Genomic DNA, 22,105 nt, shown 5'->3' on the forward strand with positions numbered 1-22,105 from the left:
TTGTGTAATATTACAGTTCACTTGCGAATGCTCCTGCTTAAAAGTAGGTCTACAATTTGTATAACAGAACAAGTAATTCCTTTTAAGCAAATGAGATTCTTACATTAAGTAGCTCTAGATGTTATTTGATTACAACCCCTAATTTCTACAGCGAGATAACATACTCACGAGATTATAGTCAAAGTATAACATTACGTCATGAATCTTACTACGGAGATTTTAATTATAGCCTCAGTCAAGAAATTATATCACTTTCGTAATTAGGAATTGCGGTTTTACCTTCACTGCTATTTTGTATTTAAATAAAACGGATATTTTTTTGGTATACTATATAAATATATTTATTTAAGTGTAAGAGTATTTCATTCAAAGTTCAGACACATATTTTTTAGGACGCAGCTATGATGGCTTAATAAACAAAATACCTGCATCGAAATTCAACCCATTACCTTTTAGAGCTCTGGTGTTTATACAGCCAATTCTTATACAGTCTTATCGCTTCTGAAAACGACAGAAATGCCAATTGTGTTTGCCGTGTGGTTATTCCTGTATGTGTATAAGTAAATGTGTATTATAATAATTTTATATATTATAATAATTATTAACGAAAGTCATTTTAGTCTGCTTTTTACTTTTCTTCAAAAGTTTTCACTAACAAAATTGATAAATAATATTCCTCACAAGTAATTCCCTTTATCATTCCACTGCCATTCCTTAAAACTTCTTATTGTCTATCAGATTAATTGATTTATTAATGGACACAACCATTCATGGCAAAAGCAATTTTAATATAAAGTTTTTGGTGAAGAATTAAACGAAATTCCAACTTCAAGAGATTCATTAAAAACTTGTAATCACAATTCAAACAATTGTTTGCTTCGAGTATACAAAATGCTTAACAAAAACTAAGTAAATAATTGAGAAAAAACGACAAGCCAGACCCAGACCCTGCCGTAATTTAGGTCTCCCTAGTCTTTTGGCCATTAGCGAACACATGTTATCGGCCAGAGGGCAGACCTATAGGGACGGCGGACAGAGAAACGGCGTGTAACTTGAAGATAAACAAGCCGAAACAGAGGGGCCAAAAGCCACACGAATAAATATCATAAATTTCGACAAGGTCAACAGAATAGCAACAGCAATTAAGGAAGCACACGAAATCATAGTCTCCGCTCCAAAGAAAAACCTCAAACACTCGAATGCAAATATTGATTTTTCGTCTAGAAATAGACCAGTGGCATTTCCTCTCACGCAATAATCAAAAATAGGTATGGATGGGGGAGGGCTCCATATAGTTGGGAGAAAATTGGAAATCGAAGATTAGGCGCGTCTCGCACACCGTCGAGCATAATAACGAAATGTGTCTGGTAAGCGGATTCATTACCACGTGCATGGCGGGGCTTTTGTTTCCCCGACTGGTGCTTCAGGCACCGTTTTATTGTAAGATGCGAGAGCCATAAAATGAATTTGTAAGATGTTGCACTGAGAGAAAAAGAACGTCAAATTGGGTGCGGAGTTTTAGTGAGAGTTTTGAGTGCAGATTACTTTAGATTGGACCAACATTCTGGAACAATAATTATCCGGTAAAAAACGTTTTAGTGGTCTGTTGGATGAAGATTCCTAGAAGATCAATTTCTACAAGCTACCAACTAGTTATTCAATCTTTTCCATCTCATACCTGGATGCTATATCCACTTGCTTCCAGTGTCTCCCATTACCATCTCAAAGATAAAACTGTAGGCCATACAGTGTTTACGACTTTGACCTTTTGCAATGATATTGTAGTTTTAACTCTAATGACAATGACGACTGTTTCGCTAATAAAATGGCCATAAATGTCATGGTGTTATTAATAAAAGCCATCAAACTCAATTGAATCCATGCGGCAAGAGTGAAACGTTCGACTGCTGCATGGAAATTGCTAATAAAGTCGTTTCAATCTGCCAAGTCTTCCAAGCTGCCATCATCAGCAGCCTCCGACTATACATATGTTTGGTGCATGCCCCAGGCGGACAGACAGCGAGTCGGCCTTTGGTGGCACAAAGTCGCGCAGCTCTGTTGTGACAAGTGTCATGAGGAGCTGTCAACACATTAAAAGCCGAAGCCGCGAAGCCATGTGCGAGAGAAGTCAACTATTTAACGCCCACCAACAACAAAATCAACAACCAGCATAGTTTTTAATTAAAAATGCAACCAGTTTTCCTTTTCTCTTTGCTTTTTGGCTTCAGAGCTTTGCTTTAAAAGTTTGCTTTAAATTATGAAATTCGCTTTTTTTTTTGGCACAGCTAAAAGGAAAAACAAAAAAGATTTTAGACGAAGCTCTCGATACCGATACCCTTAGAGATTGATGTATAATTTGTATTATCTACACATGGAACAAATAGGTTTTATCGCAAGGGAATTGATATGCAAATTTAGGGGCTACCTTGCCTTGAGACTGATAAAACATTCTCTACTCTAGGTCTAGTCTGCATTGTTAATTATGATTAAGAATATACAAAACAAAAACTATATAGATGGAAAGGTTTTTTTCCATGCATTGCCCACCTTTATACACAATTATGTTACCCCTTGAAAGTGTATAAAATTGTGGAAAAAGGTAAACTTGCTTGCAAAAAAAAAAGGAGAAGAAGGCCAACAGAATCACCCTTTCCACTCTCTACTTTTCTCCGAGTACCCCCATCAAACAGCTCTTTCTCTTGCTCTTTTGCGCTTTTCAGTTTTGTTTGCATTTTTAATTTACCCTTTTTTTTGTATGCATAGCTGGATAATTCATACATTTATAATGGGATTGTGAAAATAAGTGTTTATAAATATTTAATTAGCTGCTGCTGCCGCCTGTTCAAATGAAGATACAATTTTCGGTTTCGACTTGGCAATGCTGAACATTTGGCATACTCTTAAAAATCCAGTTCAAAATTGATTATACCTAGTCATATCCAAATGTTTGATCTGTAAAAACCTGTATTTTAATTGCCAATATCAGATGAATCGATTCAGGGAACTTTTTTATCATTGAACTATATAAATTCTTCGTTTTAATCGAGGAACGGAAGTTGCTCCATCAGCCACAAGATCCAAATTGCCAAAAAATGAAAGACTTTATGTGTTTTTATACGAGTATTCCATCAGAGAGATATCAAACGGAAATCTAAACAAAAATAGCAACATAAAAATGAGCAAATAAAGCATGATTTTTATTTTCCGTATTATTTTGAACACCAAAATTTGAATATAGAAATTGAAATGTAAATTATTTGCACAGCGTGTGGTGGCAAGATTTTTTGTGTGTTTCTGCCGGAATTATTAACTTAAAAAGGGGAACATATTCACAGAAGGGCTCTCGACAGTGAAATACCTTGGTATATAATTTTTGTAATTAAAAAACTTTACAACTAAAATATTTTAAAAATTAAAACACCAAATATTAACAAAATATTTTCACGTAGAATCTGCCCAACTGTCAACAGATTTTTTTTATATTATATATATGTATCTACATATATATATATATTTATATATAGCCTAAAGGCGCCCTGGAAAAAAATTTCGTACATGTGGCTTCTAGCATACCGTCTTCTGTCCTTTCAACACTCTCACAATCCCAATACAACTTTCATCTCCCCTGAATGCCCATTAAGAGAAACAGCATTACCCAACCAAAACACACACAAGCCGTGTTAAATGTTAAATATTTGATTGGCAGGAAATGAAGTTAAAAGTTAAGCAAGCCACAGCAATTTTCAGCCCAATTGTCAGATGCTCCACAAAAATAAAACACAATTTTTGGTAAAAGTTCTTCAGGAAAACTGTGGTGTAGCTACAAGCTCGGTTGCAAAAACGCAAGGAAAAACTATTTGAGTAAATTTACGGCGTAAACTTATCCCCAGAGTAAAGCTACGAAAATTGGTTAAGCTCTTGTTTGCTTTTCCAATTTACAAGAATGAAAAACCAACAAAAGGGGGTTTTTTGTGTGTGTAATTTGTACGTTTAAACCATCGAAAAGTTGAGAGAACCATTCAGATGGATGTACAAAACTCGTTTGTATTTTTGGTGACCCTGAACTTGCGCCAGAAAAAAAAACGGGGTCCAACAACCAAACCCAGTCGAGTCGAGCCGAGTCGAATGTATAGCCAATTAGGCGTCGTGTGAATATTTATGCGCTAATCAATGATCGGCTCATATTTATGGGCGTATTCAAAACGGTTTCGGCTTTGCTTTTCTGGCTGCTGAATAATAATAAATTTCCATAAAGAGCGCCAGTTCCAGGCCCAGCGGAGAGTAGCGTCTATATTGTGGGCTTTTGCAAGTCGTGGAAATTTATTGTGTGTTTTGAACCCAATCCCTACTCCCCTTTGACCTTTTTATGAGTGACACATTTGTTTGTGTGAAATGTGGCAAAACGCGGCACAGGCTTGTAGCCCATTAATCATTATTATTCTGACAAGTGAAACCTTTGGATCGGTTAATCCTTGTGAAGAAAACATAAATAAACCATAACTGAAAGTTGTGAGTCTCTGATTGGGTGGGAAAATAGAGAAAATGCTACCTACGGTGGAAAATTAACAGATTCCTACATTGGAAATGATTGGAAAATTAATTAAAATAAATAAATAGATGTATCTGTGGTGTTATGTAGGCCGCTGACAAGAAGACATTGTCCCAATGGATAGAGTCATGGATCTGTTCATCTTCCTTCATTACGATATAATATTAAACATACTTGTTCTGCAAAGCCTAAAATGTGTCTGAGATCATTGTTCAAAGGCTGGAAACTGTAGTTTCTGATCAAAGCCATTAAGGATTCCGTGGAGCAAGATTAAAGATGGTTTTGATAAATCCAATGCCTACATTATTCTACACTCAACAAAAAATCATGATTGATGTTCTTTTAAGTTTTCTATTTGATTGATTTAATTATGAATAAAATTTTGAGCAAAGTCCATAAAATATTCGCACGATTTCAATGAATTGGCCTCAGTTGTTCGCTTACCCTTGTACATTAATCTCTCATCGAATATAAGGTTCCAAATGGAATAATAATGTGCATATAAAATATGTCATAGAAATCGTTCCGCTTTTTGCCAGGGTGACAAATGTCGAAGCTGATTGGAGCGCCCCAAAAATGGTAGAGAGAAAGAGAGATGTCTTAAGCCTAGAATTCTAATGAAACCGCAATAAATCTTTCCGCTACATTTACATATTGGCGTTGTAACGAGTTTCATTGAAAGAGTTTTAGTATTTCACAAAAGGTTTTCATTTCGATCAATGTGGGTCTCGTTTGAGGTCCCCTTGGGGCACGGGGCACTGCCAGTTTGTTTTTTTTGTTGTTATTTTTGTTAATTTCTCATTTTTTGTGCCTTTGGGGCAGATTCGGTCAACTGGTTGGGAGATGTATAAAGTTGTTAGCTGATAAATTGGAACCAGAACACTCCCCAAAGCCCCAGTGGTTCTCAGCGTAAATTCGCTGGCGAATGATGCAATTCAATTGAGCGTAACCAAATCCTATTCTCAATCAAAATTAATGAAATTGTTGAATGCAATTCGCGGCTTTTGTTGCATTTTGACGTCAATTAAGCATTTCATTCAGGCCCCCCGATTGGAAAATACATTCCTCCCTCGGTGCAACGCTTTTAGAATATTTATTCAGAGCTCGTTGAATTTTTCAAGCCAAACATTTTGCATTTTTTTCTAGACTTTGCGCCCTGCCACACTGACGCATTTGCATTAAAAATTTATGCCAATTTACAGTTGCCTTTTTTTTTTTGCCTTTTTGGTGGAGTAATTACTAGGGGGTTTTGCGTTCTTAAGTGCACAAGAAACTTGAAATTTGAAATTGTAATGAAGTTTGGTTTCTGTGGCCGTAAACTTTGCCCAGTAGCTGCGGAAAATTGTTTATTAGCAGCTGAGCGAAGAGGACGGAGAATTACTATGCAAATTTACAGAGTTTTTAGTGCAAAAGAAATCCGAAAATATAACAAACTTCAAGGTTCCAGAAGGTGTTGTTGGTGGTTTATTTGCATGGATCTTTGGATTATTTGGGGCTGCCAAAGTTTTCATTCTGTGACCCTGAATATACGAGTTGAAATATGTTTATCCCAATATTATAGATAACAACAAAATCTATTCAATAACATTGTTTGTTGAACAACAGACTGATAAGTATATTTTTTTTTTGCGTTAAAAAACAATTCAGAACAATTTCACACTGTTGAAGATCTCTTTTATTATGGATTATGTATCCGTAAAACCTGTATTTTAATTGCCAATATTAGAGGAATCGATTTCGAGAACATTTTTATTATTGAACAATATAAATTGTTTGTTTTAACATAGGAACGGAAGTTGCGCCATCAAATTATAAAAATAAATCTAAATTACAAACCATTTAATACTTGATGTGTTTTTGTACGTGTTTTCCATCAGGGAGAAATCAAACGGAAATACTCCTCAAAATAGCAAATATACAATTATTATTGTTTTTGTTTTTTTTTATAGTCCGAAATTCGAAGTAGAAATTAAAATGTAAACTATTTAGCAGCATGAGGTGGGGCTATTTGTTTTGTCTGCTGGAATTATTTACAAAAATGGGGTACATATTTACAGACGTTAAGGGCTTTCGGCGATGGGGATAACCTTTTATTTAAGTGGGTAAGAATGTGAATGAAGAACGTTTTCTTGCATTCATCAATAAATTTGGCGGATGCACACACGTATGTATAAGCTGGTCTAAAACGTATTTATTTTTCTTACACGAACATGTTTTTATAAATACAATTAACTGAATGGATTGCTTTAATGTTCCTTTATTAAAAGCTTTCCATTCCCATAATCCTAATTAAGTGGCATTTCCATTATAAATAAATCGATTTTCTTGATCTCCATGCTTATGTCGCTTTTAATTACAAACAAATTAATTATATAGCACTAGTAACTCTAACTCGTTTTCCCTCTTCCTGTTTGCCTGTTTGCAAATTAAATTCAAATATGTGTCACTTGTGCTGGGTTTACTTTGAAATTTTGTGGGTTAGGCATTGGACATTAATAAGCAATTAGCAACAAATGACCTTAATTCTGATTGGAAGCAACAGGAAAATTGTACGGGGTTGGAGTATAAAAAATCTCACGTCCCCAATGACATATGATGGCATTTTAAGTGCCAGCGAATGAACAGCTGAGTAATGCTCTCTCTCTTTCTCTCTATCGATGTGGTATTCCTTACCCATCATTATCATTATCATCTGATCCAAAATTGAAGTTCCATAAAAAACGAGGCCTTAAGGGAAACCACCGCCACAGGGTGAGAGTAAAATACCTACGAAAACCATAAATTTCTGTGAGCGTGGCAAACAAATTGCCTTCCGTGTGGGAAATTACGGCGTGTGTGGAGTCAAATAAAGTGCGGAACCGACAAACCAATAGACGGGCGGCCCATGGAGAGGTTGAGAGAAAGAAAACAAACAAAAAATTGGGGAGTGGAAATGCTGGAGAATCGGTAGAATCGGGGGAAACGACTGAAAAAATCAGGGGGAACTGACGAGCCACTGTACGCACAGGAACCGACGACAAATCATGATTTGTCAGGGCCCATCAACACGGAAAATACGAGGGAGGCAGTGGCATCAGAGGAGTGCCACCCGAGGCCTCGGCCCCTTCCACGCCCCATGTCGCTCTTATGTCTCACGTGAGCATTTACGCAATCACCAGACTTAACCCTCGACATGTGTCACTCCTTTGACCTATTCTCCATCCTACCATTAATGACCTTCTTGTTCTCTCATTGATTCCTTGCTATCCGAAGGCAGAGGATATTATGACTTTTATCAGATGTTTGTAACTAAAAATTGGAAACTTATTTGACATTATAAAGTGTATAAATTAAAAGAAAAAATGTTGCACAGGTCAGAATTGGTAAACGTAGAACATATCTAAAGATAATTAAATTAAACGTTAGATATTGTTTTTTTGCAGGAATGGGATTTTTTCTATAGGAAAAAATCATCTTAAAGGGTATCTAACACTTCGACTCCAAGATCCACTCTTTCTTTCCTGTTCTCTTTATTGATTTCTTGTTGTTTTAGGGCTTTGGCAACATTTTGACTTTTGCTCCCTGCTAAAACACCTTAAATCTCTTGCATGCGATTTTCCTCACATGTTTCGTAATGTCAACAAGAATTTTCCCCTTCCCATTGTGTCGTTTTCTCCCCTCGCCATCCACTTTTTCCACAGTATTCAATCTCTTGTGTGGCAATCGTCTGAGGATTTTAATTTGTCGCCTGCTCTCATCGGTGTTTTCAAATGGGAAAAATGCTTTACAAGTTGGTGAGAGTTCCCTGCGTTGCTGGTGTTTGCTGCTTCTAACATTTTCTTTTCGTTTTCTCAGTGATTTTTGATTAATGTTGGTTTTTTCTTCTTTGCTTTTGTCTTGGTTTCTTTACTTCTTTATAAATTGGATATTAACTAATGAGCTTAAGTGATTTGGTAGCATTTTCTGCTCTTTTTCCCCCCTTTTTTTTGTGTGTTTATGTGTGTATTGTGAAAGCGCCAGAGCTGTGGGGGAAAACTAGCATGGAGTGTGTTCCGCTGTGGGTATTCTATGGAAAGGGAAAACGATGATCTAGAAGCTGTGTGTGTGTGTGTGGGAAATGTTCATTGTGAAAGTCGTTCATGGATATAGCAAGTGGTTTATCAATGGATTGTGTAATTCATTGATTAAAGAGAAACGATTTTTGTTACTGGATTTGCATTGATATTAAAGATCTTGGGAAGCAGATAATAGACGGAACTAATTATATCTTCTAATCCTTCATTAAAATCTGTACATCAAAACGAATGAGAATTTTTAACTGAATTGTCAGAATTCCATAATGCTACAGAAAACCACACAAAAAATGCAATAATTCGGTTTTATAGTGGGAAAACTGAACACTCCCGTGTAAATGTTGACTGATAACGCTCTATAGGCCGAATTCATACACGAATTTTGATGATGGATAAGTCGAGAATAAAGTACCTGTACATGAAGTACATTCATTTACGCAGTATTTCTTCATTATACCCGTACTCAAAAAAGAGTTAAGGGGTATATTAGATTTGTGGTAAAAGTGGATGTGTGCAACGCAGAGAAGGAAACGTTTCCGACCCCATAAAGTATATATATTCTTGATCAGCATCAATAGCCGAGTCGATATAGCTGCCTGTCTGTCCGTCTGTCCGTCTGTCCGTCCGTCCGTCCTTGATGAGCGCCTGGATCTCAGAGACTATAAGAGCTAGAGAAACCAAATTTGGTTTCCAGACTCATGTGATATTACACTGCTACAAGTGTATTTCAAAATTTCGCCCCGCCCCCTTCCGCCCACACAAAGGACGAAAATCTGTGGCAGGCACAATTTTAAAGATACGATAAAACTAAAAACGCAGTATCGTAGAGATTGCCCATATCTACCAGATTGCCAAATCTGAATCAGATCGAATCATAATTATAGCCAGAATGAAGAAATTAATTTTCAGTTGCTTCCCCTGTCCACCCTCCATCAAACAACAACGCAACTCATTTTCCTTCTCGCTCGCACACTCTGCCGCGTTCAGTGCGCGAGCAACCCCTAGCGGAGGAGATGTAGAATATGAATGGAACATGTACAATCTACATGTTAGATGTAGAATAGACATTGTATATGTAGATGTAGATATGAGATGTAGCAAAAAATTGTAAAATGTAAAATTTTTTTTTTTTTTAAATCTATAAAATCATAAGCTTAAAAATGTATATACTGACTGAGTACGGGTATAAGTAGAGTCGTGTCCGCAGAAACGACTCACACGTTCCTTCTCGTTTTCATTTTTTATTTATTCAGAGATAACAATAATTGGATTTATCTTTACTTATTTTAAATGTGAGACTTAGTTGGCTTACAACTTATCTGAACGTTTATTTGTTTACCTATTATTACTATCTTATCAAACTGTGAATTCCAACTTAAAACCTCTGGCCACCATATCAGCCATTGCACTTGAGTAATAATCCATAAAATAATACCCAAAACAGTGTGTTATGCCAGACTTAACGACCACCCATTAACCCCCATTACAATGTGCACCTACCCCACTTCAATTTCACTTAGCACCCACGCTGTGCCGAATAATCCTGTGTTCTATGGTATAAGTATCTATACTTCAAAGCGACTGCCGGCCAGCCACTTAGACGCCCATCAGGAAACTCCAACGAACACGACAAAATAGATTGCTTGGCCTACAAGCAGAGGACAGGGCAGGGCACAATTCTTGATATTACAATACACAGTCGAATAATTCCAACTCATGAATCACATGGCTTATTTTTAAACGACATCAGCGGGGCCCCATCTATCCGCAGCACTAACTCAACAGAACTTATCCTCAACCCAAACTCTATTTTTGCTCGCTTCTCTGTTCGGTCGGGACCCGGCAAAAAAAAAAAAACGCGCTGGGAACCAAAAAGAAACAAAGTTTCGGCCTGGCCGAAAGAGCAGCAAACATCATCAGTATCACATCCCATTCCCATCACAAGCGAACAAGCGAAATTAGTTCAAATTCTATATTTAAAAGTAGGACTGCCGGCAAAATGCTGCTGCTGCTGCTGCAGCTCCACTGCTGCTGCCACATTTCCAAACGGAGCGCAACGCGTTGGAAAACACTTGTTTCGGTCTTGGGGCTCTTTTCAGCTAAAAATGTTGTTGCCCGCTACTGCATAATCATCTGGCAACATCGGCAAGGTGAAACCAGAAAACGTAAGGTGCGTCCCGGAAGATTTCGAGACTTTTAAATAAGTTTTATGAAAAAATTTCTTAAAAAAAAGTTTGTTTGCAGTTTTAACTAAATTATCTTTAAGCTTGGAAATTTTAAACTTGTGATTTAAGAGCTTCACAAGATCTTGACTTTTAAATTTTGGCTTTTAAAGTTCTTATAAAGTATATATCAGGAGTCGATCTTAAAGGAAATCCTTTATACATCCTTAGCACTAATAAATAAATCGTTTCGTTTGTTAAAAATATTAGTATAGTAACGGAAAGGACAATAATTTTCGGATCTATTAATATAAAAAAAACATATTGCCATCTTACAAGAATATTTTCTCGGTGATTAGAAAAATCGAAAATATCGAAGTCCTATTTAATAATCTTTAAATATACAAATGGCACATTCTTAGTCGATATTAATTTCGAAGTTAGGAAGTTTGTTTGCTCGATACAAAATAAATAGTTAATACCACATAATAAATTATGATTTTTATTAATAATACTCTTAATCTTCCTTCAACTATCTCCCAACCAGAGAGCATTCCCCATTCGCTTAAAACAAACATAATCAAAACCCCCAACTATGTTTTGGTTGACTATTCTTTATCCCAACCGTATAAGAAAAACCGCGAAAAAGTTGTTGAAATGTTTACGCTCAGCTTCGTCCATTGTACGAGTACGAGTGGAACTACCAAAACATGGGTAGAAAATACTCATAGTAGAGTAAGGGGCGCTGAAGCGAAACGGCGCCGGTTGCTAAGGCCCAGAATCAATTAGGTTTTTGCTTTCCTGCTATTGTTGTGCCACATCTATCTTCTTGGAAACCGTGTTTTTGCAATACACCCTGACTTGTGGAAACATTTTCTTGTCAATTAATACATTTATGCACGTTTTTAATGGACACTTTTGGCGTTTCTCGGGCTTACGCTCTCTCAGTCCAGTTCCAGTCGAGTGACCAAATGTGTACTAATTCTTTCAAATAGATGCAAAGATTCCTAAAGTGTTTTCAGAACCGAAAATTCGTTCTTGCTCTCATTTGAGAAATGTGAAATAGTAAAGCAAATATTTCTCTTACACCGAAATGCCATTGTGGTCATCGGGGAAAAGCAAATATTTGACTGGAGTGCCGTTGTCTGGCGACTATTTATAAAGCAATTCCTCGGTTGACCGCAATTTCATCGAATCTGAAATTTTGAATGTCTAGTCTGCGCTTTTGTTATTGTAGCATAAATTCTATCTAATTGGGTTAGACATGCATTTGGTTTTTTTTTTGAACACGTACAAGACCTTGGGGAAAATGTGGAAATTTTCATATTTACGATTGTTTTGTTATTTATGGAATAATGTTTCGTGTTTGGGGAAATATTGGTGCCATACTGCACCGATAATTCTTATGTGTTTCCATATGATTACACGCTGAAATATTCCACAATCGATGTAATAATTATATGAATCCATTTTATTAGTTTCCATTTGCATTGTCCTTTTTACTCCTAGAAATATAATTGTTGATAAAATAAATAGAAATAGAAAAAAATGTTATATTAAAAAGGACGAAAAAACATCAACAAAAATATTTTTAAATCTCTGTTAATCTCTAGTTAAACTTCTACTTGAAAAAATGATCAAACTTTGATCGCTGTTCTCCTTCAAACCCATTCAAAACCTTTGCTGAAATATTTTCCTAAAAATTGCAGTGAAATTAAGTTATTTTCCTACGTTCCATTGATCCACATTCAAGTGAGGGCAACAGCAAAGGGAAATTAGAACAATGCCTCTAATGAAAACCGACACGAACCCACCGATAGATCTTCACCGATCTTTCAGCAGTTGCTTCCAGTAGAAGTTCTCGCACATCTAATGATGCCACTAGAAAAGCAACAGCAAAAAAAGAAACATTTAAATTTCTTATCGCTCAAGTCATTTCAATTTGCACATTCGTAGCGCTTTTTCCGACTTATACTCGTATGTATGTAGGTCTATGTAGTCGGCTCTCTGTGAAGTATGAATGGAGAAAGATACTCGTAGTCGTAGCGTGCTGCCTTCTCATTCAACTATTTGCAATGGTTTCCTAACCTCAATGCTTTCGTCGTTGTCTTTGTCGCTGATGTCGATCTATTGTAAAGTATATCCCACTGCCCATATATGACTTAATGCGTTGCACTGTAGGAAAAAGTGTGGCAAAGCGAATGAGCAGGTTGCCAGCCAACATGCCCATCTGTGTGGTGGAGTCAATACACTCGAGAGTTGTCTCTGTCTCCGTCTTTGTACGAGTATCGTAAATTGTTTCACTGCCTAAGAAAGAGTCTTGACAGCTGCCTAATGCATTTGCAGCATTTGAAGCTGATCAAATATAAACACAAAAGAATGCTTTTCTATTTGTACAGGTTATTTATTTTCTTTCATAATCATTTTGAAGGTTAGACTTTTTTATTGTATATTATCAGAAAATATATTAATAGGAGGTTAATACTTACAAGTATTTTAATATATAAATTGTATTATAATACAAATGGCTTATGTAAAAAAATGATATATATTTTATACTCGCTAGGCAATATCATTACGGTCTACTCCTGTCTCAAAAAGAGATCATATATATGTGGTCTTTACCTTATTTCATTAATTATTTATATGTATTTTTTAAAGCTAACTTAATTGTAGATCGTAATCTTTTTTGCACCAAATCTGGAAAGAGGTTGCCTCATTAGTCAAAAATGGTTGGCTTTTCGATTGGGAAAGCGACAAAACCTATTAGAGAGTTTGTATGGCGAATCTAATGGGGCATGATGATTCTTTATGTTGAGATCAGCCGCTTCTTAAAATTTGTAATACAAAACAGCCTAAACCCCCACTCGAATGATTTTTTTTAATCTAAAAACAGAATTTAAAGAGTTTATTATCTTGAGTATTATCTGATTCGTTCTTGGTTCGATTATCTACATATAAATTTCTATAGTAAGTTACGTTTAAAGTAAATCTCTAAAAACAAACAGTGCTTCAGCTTCAGAATAAATTAATGCACAAAAATACACTCACGAATATTCGGCCAGTAAGCCTTTTACTGCTCAAAGTGATATATAAAATGTATTGTACTCTTCTATTGTATTCCTATGAATCAAAAGCCAATCTCTACCACTAATTCTGTGCACTTTAAAACCACTCAAACCACACGGTGACTTCCATTAGAGTAAGAGTATGTGTGGCTCCATGATGAACACTTGGGCATCATGCCCCCACTGCAGTGGGGGGTGTTCGTTATTGTTACCATTTCATGGCGATGGCCTGTCTGTGGCTTACGCTGACATCAAATGCTGCTAATGTTCATTAATAACTCATGCGTTAAACAAAAGCTCGTTCCCCTGGTTCTCGTCTGATGTGGGGCCTGGTGTATGGTCTGGGGATCTGGTTGGAACAACACCGTGGAAGTTGTTCGTCTGGTTATGTTGTCACCAAAGGCGATTCGCTTTATGGGAAATACGAGTATGCCGTGTACCAAATTGATGTGAAGTGAATCAAAAGCATCCAAGAATCCCTCTCACTCTGTTTCTGTCTCTTTATCTTTGAGATTTTTGTGAATGAAAATTTCCTTTTCATTGTTTTATGACTTTATTAAAGAGAGAGAGAGAGAGCGCAATTAGGTCTGAATTAATACAAAAGGTCACCTAGATACGTAGTACTTGTCTTTGCAAGAACAAAAGAATTGATTAATTTGAATTTTCACAAGTTTGTATATGCAAGAAATCGCATAATGAACTCATTGTGCCGCACGGTCGGTCGGTCTGTCGGTCCGCAAAGGAAGTGAACAATTTAATTATTCTACATTCTGTTCGTGGAGTGGAGAACATTTTTTAAGGTTAAGAGGGCAAAACTCTGAAGCAGAATCAAACTTGCAGTCATACCGATTAAAGTAAATTGTCTATGGCCGAGTAAAAGTATGAGCTTGCAGAAGGAATATGGAGGGAAGCACGATAAATAATCTTTCAATATGAAAGCAAACTTCAAAGGCACTCAGATATTTGCAATTGCAATGGGAATTCAGCTCTGGGTGCTTGAATAAGAAGTCAGAATGATATAGTCGACTATAAAGATACTCATTACTTCAGTAGAGAATTCTTTTAGAATGAGAACAGAATAGATGGTAATGCTAGAAAATAGCGTTTTGATTACTTTTCTGGTAGAAAAATATTACAAAGAAGTATTTTCCTTCATTCTGCTTATTGTTATTATTTTATTGTTTATTACATAGATTTGTCTACATTCTACTTGTGTTAATAAATTTGAACACTATGTTATCTCTCAAGCTTAAGTATCTATAAAAATATCGTAAAGCTGATAATAAATCTAGTATAAACTTTATAGAATCGGAAACGCTTCCTTCATTCTCTGACTCACCACTCCACAAATAGAATATATGTACCCCTGTATGCCACCACTAATGGGTATAAAAATCTCAATTAAGTGGAGGAGAAACCCATCGAGGGAGTAGCAGATCCATCAAATGTTTGGTTTTCATTTCTGCAACGACAAATCATAATGCAAACTCTGCTCCATCCATCCTCGTATATCTGCACGAGTATCTGCATACAAAGCAGTATGCAAACACAACTTCAACTGCAATTAAGTTTAATGGAAGCTCATTAAGAGTACGAATTGTTTTAGCAGAGAATGCAGCCTCGGATGGAGGGGCAAGAGGCTAGGGAGATGGCAAACAATTGCATAATACACAGTACATACAGACACCATGGAGAGTGGGGAGAAGCTGTATGTAGATGGGGTCCAAACATAACGCTAAATTATTGAGGAAGCTGCATTTTGAAGTTGGCTTTAACAGCGAGCTGAGCGGAAGTCACTTAATTGCTTCACCAATTTCTTGTGCTCTTTCAACCATACTCTGGCAAAGGGCAGAGATCAATTGAGTGCCTGGCCAAATGCCATCAAAATACATTTGGGTCTATGAGACTCACTTGTCAGATATTTTTATGGATTTTGTCAGTGCTCTTAATGCGCCTTTTGTCCTTGTTGCAGTAGCAATTAAAATGACAGTGTGTTAAAATGAACAGTAATGTGGGGGCTGTGAATGGTATTGGCTGTAGTTGGGACATGCTGGTATTTCGTGAATGTTGTAATGTACATATGTATGCCTGTTCTAGTCTTGACTAGATTTACTTAGTATTTGTAGATCTTAAAAATATGTTTAAATAACCAAGGCATCTGCATTTATCCACCAATTGCTACATCCCTCTAACCATCGGATTCCAGAGATTCATTTACCCACAAAACGAATGCAACCTGCATTCTTCAAACGAAAAGAGTATGCTCCGCATTTTTGCTTTAAACAAATTCCTGCCTGATTATGCCTGCATTGTTCTAAAAAAAGGTTTAAATACAAAGAGAAGCTACAGCTACATAATTTAAAACCAATGCACTCTCATTCAACTAAATTATGTAAAACTTAAAGTGAAACAATTTCAAATCGTACTAAGCTTTTATCCACATACATATTTACTATTATGTATTGTTCATTATGTAGTAAATGCATAATTAAAAAAAAAAAAATATTTCCAGGTGAGATACTCACCAGGCACCTAATGTAATCCTTCCTGATCAGCCTTTGCCTCTTTCCTTGGGGTTCCCTTTTGCCAAATGATAGCCTGCAATATTCCTTCGATATACATGTTTCATACGTCTTTAGAAGCAAATATTATTTCAAAGTGACAAAATACTCGTATCAAAATTTAAAAAAATTCTTCGTTTCGAAAAATGTTCTCTCCTCTTTTTTCCTTTCAATCACAGAAGATCCACTTCAATATGATGGCAACATCGTTGAAAGGGTAAGCGGAAAGAACCTCCCTGCAAGGGAACAACCTTAAACGACAGGTGGGGATATGGGTAGAAAATGTGATGGGGTAGGGTCTGACACATGCGATATATGCTCATGTATGAATGATACGCCCCTTAGAGGGTTTGCCAGATCAGGGGTTGGCTGTCTGTTGCATTTTGTATTCCCTTTTTTTTCAAAATGGGTATATCTGATGAATGAATATGTTTAAGGGACTTACGAGAATGTCTCGTAGTTCTATTTCAGAAAATGGATTGATGTATCATGAAAATACTTCTTTGCATTGTCTGTAGATCGCAGACAGTTTTACCATTTCATAATAAAGTACATAATAATTATAGCTTATTTTAATATAACCAATAAACTCTCTTAAATAAATAAATAAACTCAATACACAATAATACACAATTTTCCATAGAAACTACCAGTATTACGAGTACAAGAGTATCAATATCAAGGCTTCCCATATGGCTTGTGACTGCCACCCCTCTTGTTTTCATGAATTTCTCGACATTTGCATTTCATTAATAATGCATTTTAATTACGTACCATTGCAATTGCAACAGCTCCTCAGTTCCTCCTCGGTTGCTCCTCGGTTCCTCAGCAGTTCCTCGACACCCGTTTGCACTTTGTCTGTGGTTGGATCGATTGATAGGGAAATGGGGATGGAAATGGTATGGGTATGATATAATAAATATTTATAACAACATCACAAGTTTAAAACGCACCACAGACGTTGGTGCGGTGTGCTATTTAAAATGTACAATTTGCTTATAAAGCGAGGAGGGCTTCTGCCTGTCTCCCTCCCTCTATACTTTCTCCCCTTCTCTTTCTGTTTAATCGATTCTTTCGCTCAAGTTCCGCACAATGTTTAACGCTTCAGTGGACTGTGCAGCGTGTCCATGGGTTCGTTTTTATATTTTTGCATAATTAAATCTATTTGCCGGTCAGTCGAAGCCCCCCATCCCCATCCCGTCTTGCTCTACTCTGTTTCCCCCTGGAATTGGGTTTAGATAATGTCTAAAACGTACGTATATGTATATTCATTACTCGAATTTGTTACCTGAATTTTCTGAACTCGTTTCTTAGTTTTTTTGTTTGTTTGCTTTAGTTTGTTTCTTCTTTTGCGGAAGTTTTCGATTTTCTTTAGATGCCGGCAGGGGCTTGGCTGGCGGCTCGTTTAGGCCTGGTCAAGGCGGCGCCTTAAAAGGCACAAACGGGTGACACAGAAAGCAAACCTTGGCAGTGAAAATATTGCCTAACGGTAGCCTGGGCTTGGCTATAAACAATCTTTGTTTTTGCAGCAAACATCTAATGTCTTGGCATAGTTTTCGCAGAGAAATTGATTTTCCGTGTCTTAGTTTTTTTTGCTCCTCTTCAAGTTGCCGACCATAAAATTGATAAAATTAAATATTCATTAAATGCTGTTGATTTACCAGGAGAAGAGGTTTGCCCATGTTAGTTCATAGAAAACATTTATTTTTGAGCACAAAAACATTTACCCAATTTAATTGTTTGCTTTTCCCTGTACATAAAGGTAGCTCTGTTGAAAAGAATGAAAGGCATGGGCATGCAAAAGACGTTCGTTTAAAGAGAGTGTTTTTTTATAAAGAAATAATGGAATGGGCTCTTTGAACAAATAATCTTCAAACAAATTTAATCCAATATATTGATAGAGTATGAACTTTGTCCCATTAGAAGTTTGCAACGCTGAAAGAGGAAGTACATAGTTCCGACTCCATAAAGTATTCATATAAATCAGTAAGTCCGACTGAAGGAGGATGCTTTTGTAACTATCTTTAATTCCTTGTCGAATATGAGTTCTTATGTATGAAAACTCATATATTTGAGTTTTAATTTTAGCATAGAAACTATCAAGATTGTGCAAGAGCTTATACGAAGTCTTTTCTTTCTGTTTGGTCTGTACTAACTTGTAACTGTTACAGCGAGTTTTTTCTACAACTAATTACCAATTTAATTTACTTCTGTCATTCTCTACAATTCCCAATTGAACTTTTTTCTCCCGTCATGGGGAGCTCTGTTTCGTTGCTGTTTCTAGTTTTTCTGCGGCAACTACTTAAAGTTGACATATTTTGCAATCAAGTTTTGAATCCAGCCAACCATCTATCCAGCCACCGACAATCCATTCTGCTATGTGCACGCATTAACAACTTGATATAATTGCATTTAATTATGCTACAAGAAATTCAATTAACTGTCGTGCCAACAGCAGCAGCGAGAGAAAATATGCTCAGAGGAAACCCATAAATACATAAACACAAAAGCAAAATATGAAAAATGTTTTGGTTGCTGTTTGACAAGTGCAACTGCAAAGCGACAAAACTACATTTATTTTTAGTCCCCGCAGGATGAGCGAAGAAAAATTATAGTTATGTTGGTGTCCAGCGGAAACGCAGTTGGCAATGCTAATTCCTTTTGGCCATTCGCGCGCGTTTTTTCTTTGTGGCATTTCCTGCTGAAAATTTTCTGCAAATTTTCCTTTTTTTCTCTCTGTCTGTATCTCTCTTTCTCTCTGTTTTGTGATGTTTTCAATTAGCGAGCTGTCGGCGGAAGTCGTTGGTAAAAAATGCCAAAAGAAAAATAGTTTTACAACGGCGACGAAAAGGAAATTTCACCCACTTAACGAAAAAGGTGGTGCAATAAATTTTGGCTTCTCTTTTTCCAATTGATTTAACGATTTCCACCTGTTTTTCTTTTGTATTTGTGATTGCCTTGCGACGCGTGAACAATTTTTTGCCATAATTTCACAGCTTTGCGGCTTTCCAAGTGGCGACGCAAGGCAGAGTTTTTTGAGTGTCGGAAAAGCCAGAGAAATTGTTGGGAAAAAGAAAAGAAAAACGACAGTTAATCAAATAAGTGAACACTTTTAATGGTCTTAATTTGTTAACTGAATTAATTAATCTATGATTTTATAAGTTGGCAATTAAAACTTATGGGGAAATGAATTGTTAATTAAATAATAGCTTTGAGAAGTGATTTGTGCGGGATGTTTTTGAACAACCTCTATCCTTTATTTCTTTGTAATAAGCCCTTGCCAAAAATGACGTATACTCAATGGAAATTATTTTCTCTTTCTCCTTTCAGCGGACACTCGTATAGCAAGGATAGCCACAAGTCCTCGCACAGTGATCTACGATTGCTGTGCAGCGGTGATGTCACTGCCACTGCCACACAGGCAGCAGCGCCTGGGAGCGGCTCACCAAAGCTATTGGCAAAAACTACACTGCGTAAGTAGTAATTTTCTTTATATTTAATAAAAAAAGGGGCTATAGGATTTTAAAACTTATGCTACGATCAAGATCTTAGCTCTTTCTACGTTCTTTTGGAAATGTTTAACCAATCCTAGCCCACTGTAGAGAGATAGTAAGACTCTTTCCTCATTGTATTTTTTGACAGTCCGATACTAGTGTGAAAGGGTGTCGCATTCAATGACGCGAATGAAACGGCTCATTGAAAAGTCGATAACGAATTCCATTACAGATATGCAAGGCAATAATCACACGCATAGATCATCATATACATATATGTACATATATAAAATAAAAATAAGTAAAGTGAATTAAATGGGATCCATCGGCACAGATTTTTTACCAGCTTGACCGTTTTTCTCTCACTGTGACACACATCTTATATCCAAAATCTCCAACTCTTTATTTTTACATTTAAAAAATTGATTTTGTTATTCCATTGATCGGGAATCATACATAGATCAGAAATTATGTAGGTATTAAATGGGGAGGTCACTCTAAGTGTAGTAGCCAGAAGGTGGTAGCAAAATGTTTAGCATAATTAATGGCATAAACGTATAAACGCTTTGAAACATTTGGTAATATTTCAATATTTTACACCTTGTATTTTACATATTCGGTTCTGTAAGATGAATTAAACAAATACATACTAAAAGTATGCAACACATTTTGAGTTCTCCATGATCTCCGCTAAAGCTTAAAGCAGTGCAAGCAGTATGTTCACTTAAGCAGTTTTGTTGCAGAAACATGTTTGTGCTCTGTCGCATCTAAGAGATACAACGAAACTTGCTCTCGCCACAAAATAAACTTTGATTCGAAAAGAAATAACTTTGAAACCGCTAAGTAGAATGCTCAAAGTTTTAAGCCGCGAACCGGCTTTACTCTACCAACCAGCATGCTGGTCGTTAAGAGTATCGTAACCCCCCATGGTGGCATGCGAGGGAGCGAGCTTTGTGTGCTCTGTGTGCGTGCCTGTGCTCTGGCCGTACTGGTAGATACAAATGTATCTGGAATCGATAAAACGGCATTTGCCTGCACTTTGTCTCTTCTGTGTGTCGTCTCTTCAGTCCGCTGCCGCTTTTTCTCTCGTTTACACGGGCTCCGTGTCTCTTATGTCTCGTTTTTTTGTGTTTGGTGTGTCTGGTGTCGGCGTGTTCTCCGTGATATTGATTAGATCGCGCTTTCGTGATCGACGGGGGAAATAATTACCAAAATTGGTCATGAAATAAGGCCGTCCCCGAAAAGTGTGTGGTTGTGCGGTGTTACCAGTGTGTGATCAAAATTCAATCAAAATAAACATACAAAATCAATTTCAGGTTCAAATGTGAATACGTATGAATCATCGTTCACAGGTTTTATTCATTTGTCTGCCATTCAGACCGATTCAATGGACCCTCCACTGGACTACCTCTTTTATATTCTGTTCACCCCTATTTGTGCAAAACTTCTTCTTACCAAAGAGTAGTGGGGAAAACAGGTTTTCCGCGCTTCGTTTTCCATAGAATGCCGGCATGTTTTCGTTTTCGAAATGTGTACAATTGTTTTCAAGTGAAACAAAAGCATCGTCTGGCATTTCAAGAGGCCGGCAAACATTTTGACCACCAGACGGAACCACTGAAAAATAAAACCCAACCAACCACCTTTCGAGTGCATTCCGTTTTTCGCTCTTGACGTCATTTTTCGGTATTCAAATATCGCAGGTTTTTAGAGTGCCCTTTGCAGGGGGTGTTCTAATGTTTTCAAAGCTAACAGTGCAGCATTTTCTACCCTCCAAGTAATTAAAGGTTGGGTCTATTAGGCTGAGACTCGCCCTATCCTCTGCCGCCATTTGAAATGATGCATAGTCAAGGGTATCCAAAGCTTCGATCTCCAAAGAAACCCCCTACTATATTTCGATTATGTTGTTGACATTACCCAAAGTTTGTTTGATGAATTTCCAAAGTAAAAATCGCATTAAGTTAGGCGCTCAATCAATCAATCAGTGGGTGCTCTGGTCCCCGCCTTTCGCTCACACCGAAAGCATTCTCCTTGGCTAAGTTCTGGGCATGGGCCCCATGCTTGCCTTTTGCGGGCCATAAATTATGTTGGCTCCAGCGTCGTAATCAGTTTTGTTACAGTTTGTGGCCGGGCCGGCTTTCTCACGAACTTTTGCAAAAGACTGACTGAAACCATCTGAAGCCGCAAAATGGCTGCTGCCCTGGCTCTCTATTACCAGTTAC

General features: G+C 36.9%; 1 protein-coding gene across 4 annotated transcripts in view; it reads left to right on the forward strand.

The window, feature by feature from the left end:
• Positions 1 to 22,105, forward strand: part of LOC111081968 (cingulin) — a 101,972-nt gene that overhangs the window by 33,443 nt on the left and 46,424 nt on the right. For 3 of the 4 annotated variants that reach the window (XM_041596333.1, XM_041596335.1, XM_041596334.1), the window contains exon 3: positions 19,723 to 19,865. In XM_041596333.1, the coding sequence (XP_041452267.1) occupies positions 19,723 to 19,865 (143 nt within the window). Of the gene's footprint in view, positions 1 to 16,537; positions 16,610 to 19,722; positions 19,866 to 22,105 lie in introns of those variants that run through there. The other variant, XM_041596337.1, reaches the window with a different exon arrangement.

The sequence above is a fragment of the Drosophila obscura genome, unplaced genomic scaffold (genome assembly GCF_018151105.1).
Source record: "Drosophila obscura isolate BZ-5 IFL unplaced genomic scaffold, ASM1815110v1 contig_14, whole genome shotgun sequence".
Lineage (NCBI taxonomy): Eukaryota > Metazoa > Arthropoda > Insecta > Diptera > Drosophilidae > Drosophila > Drosophila obscura.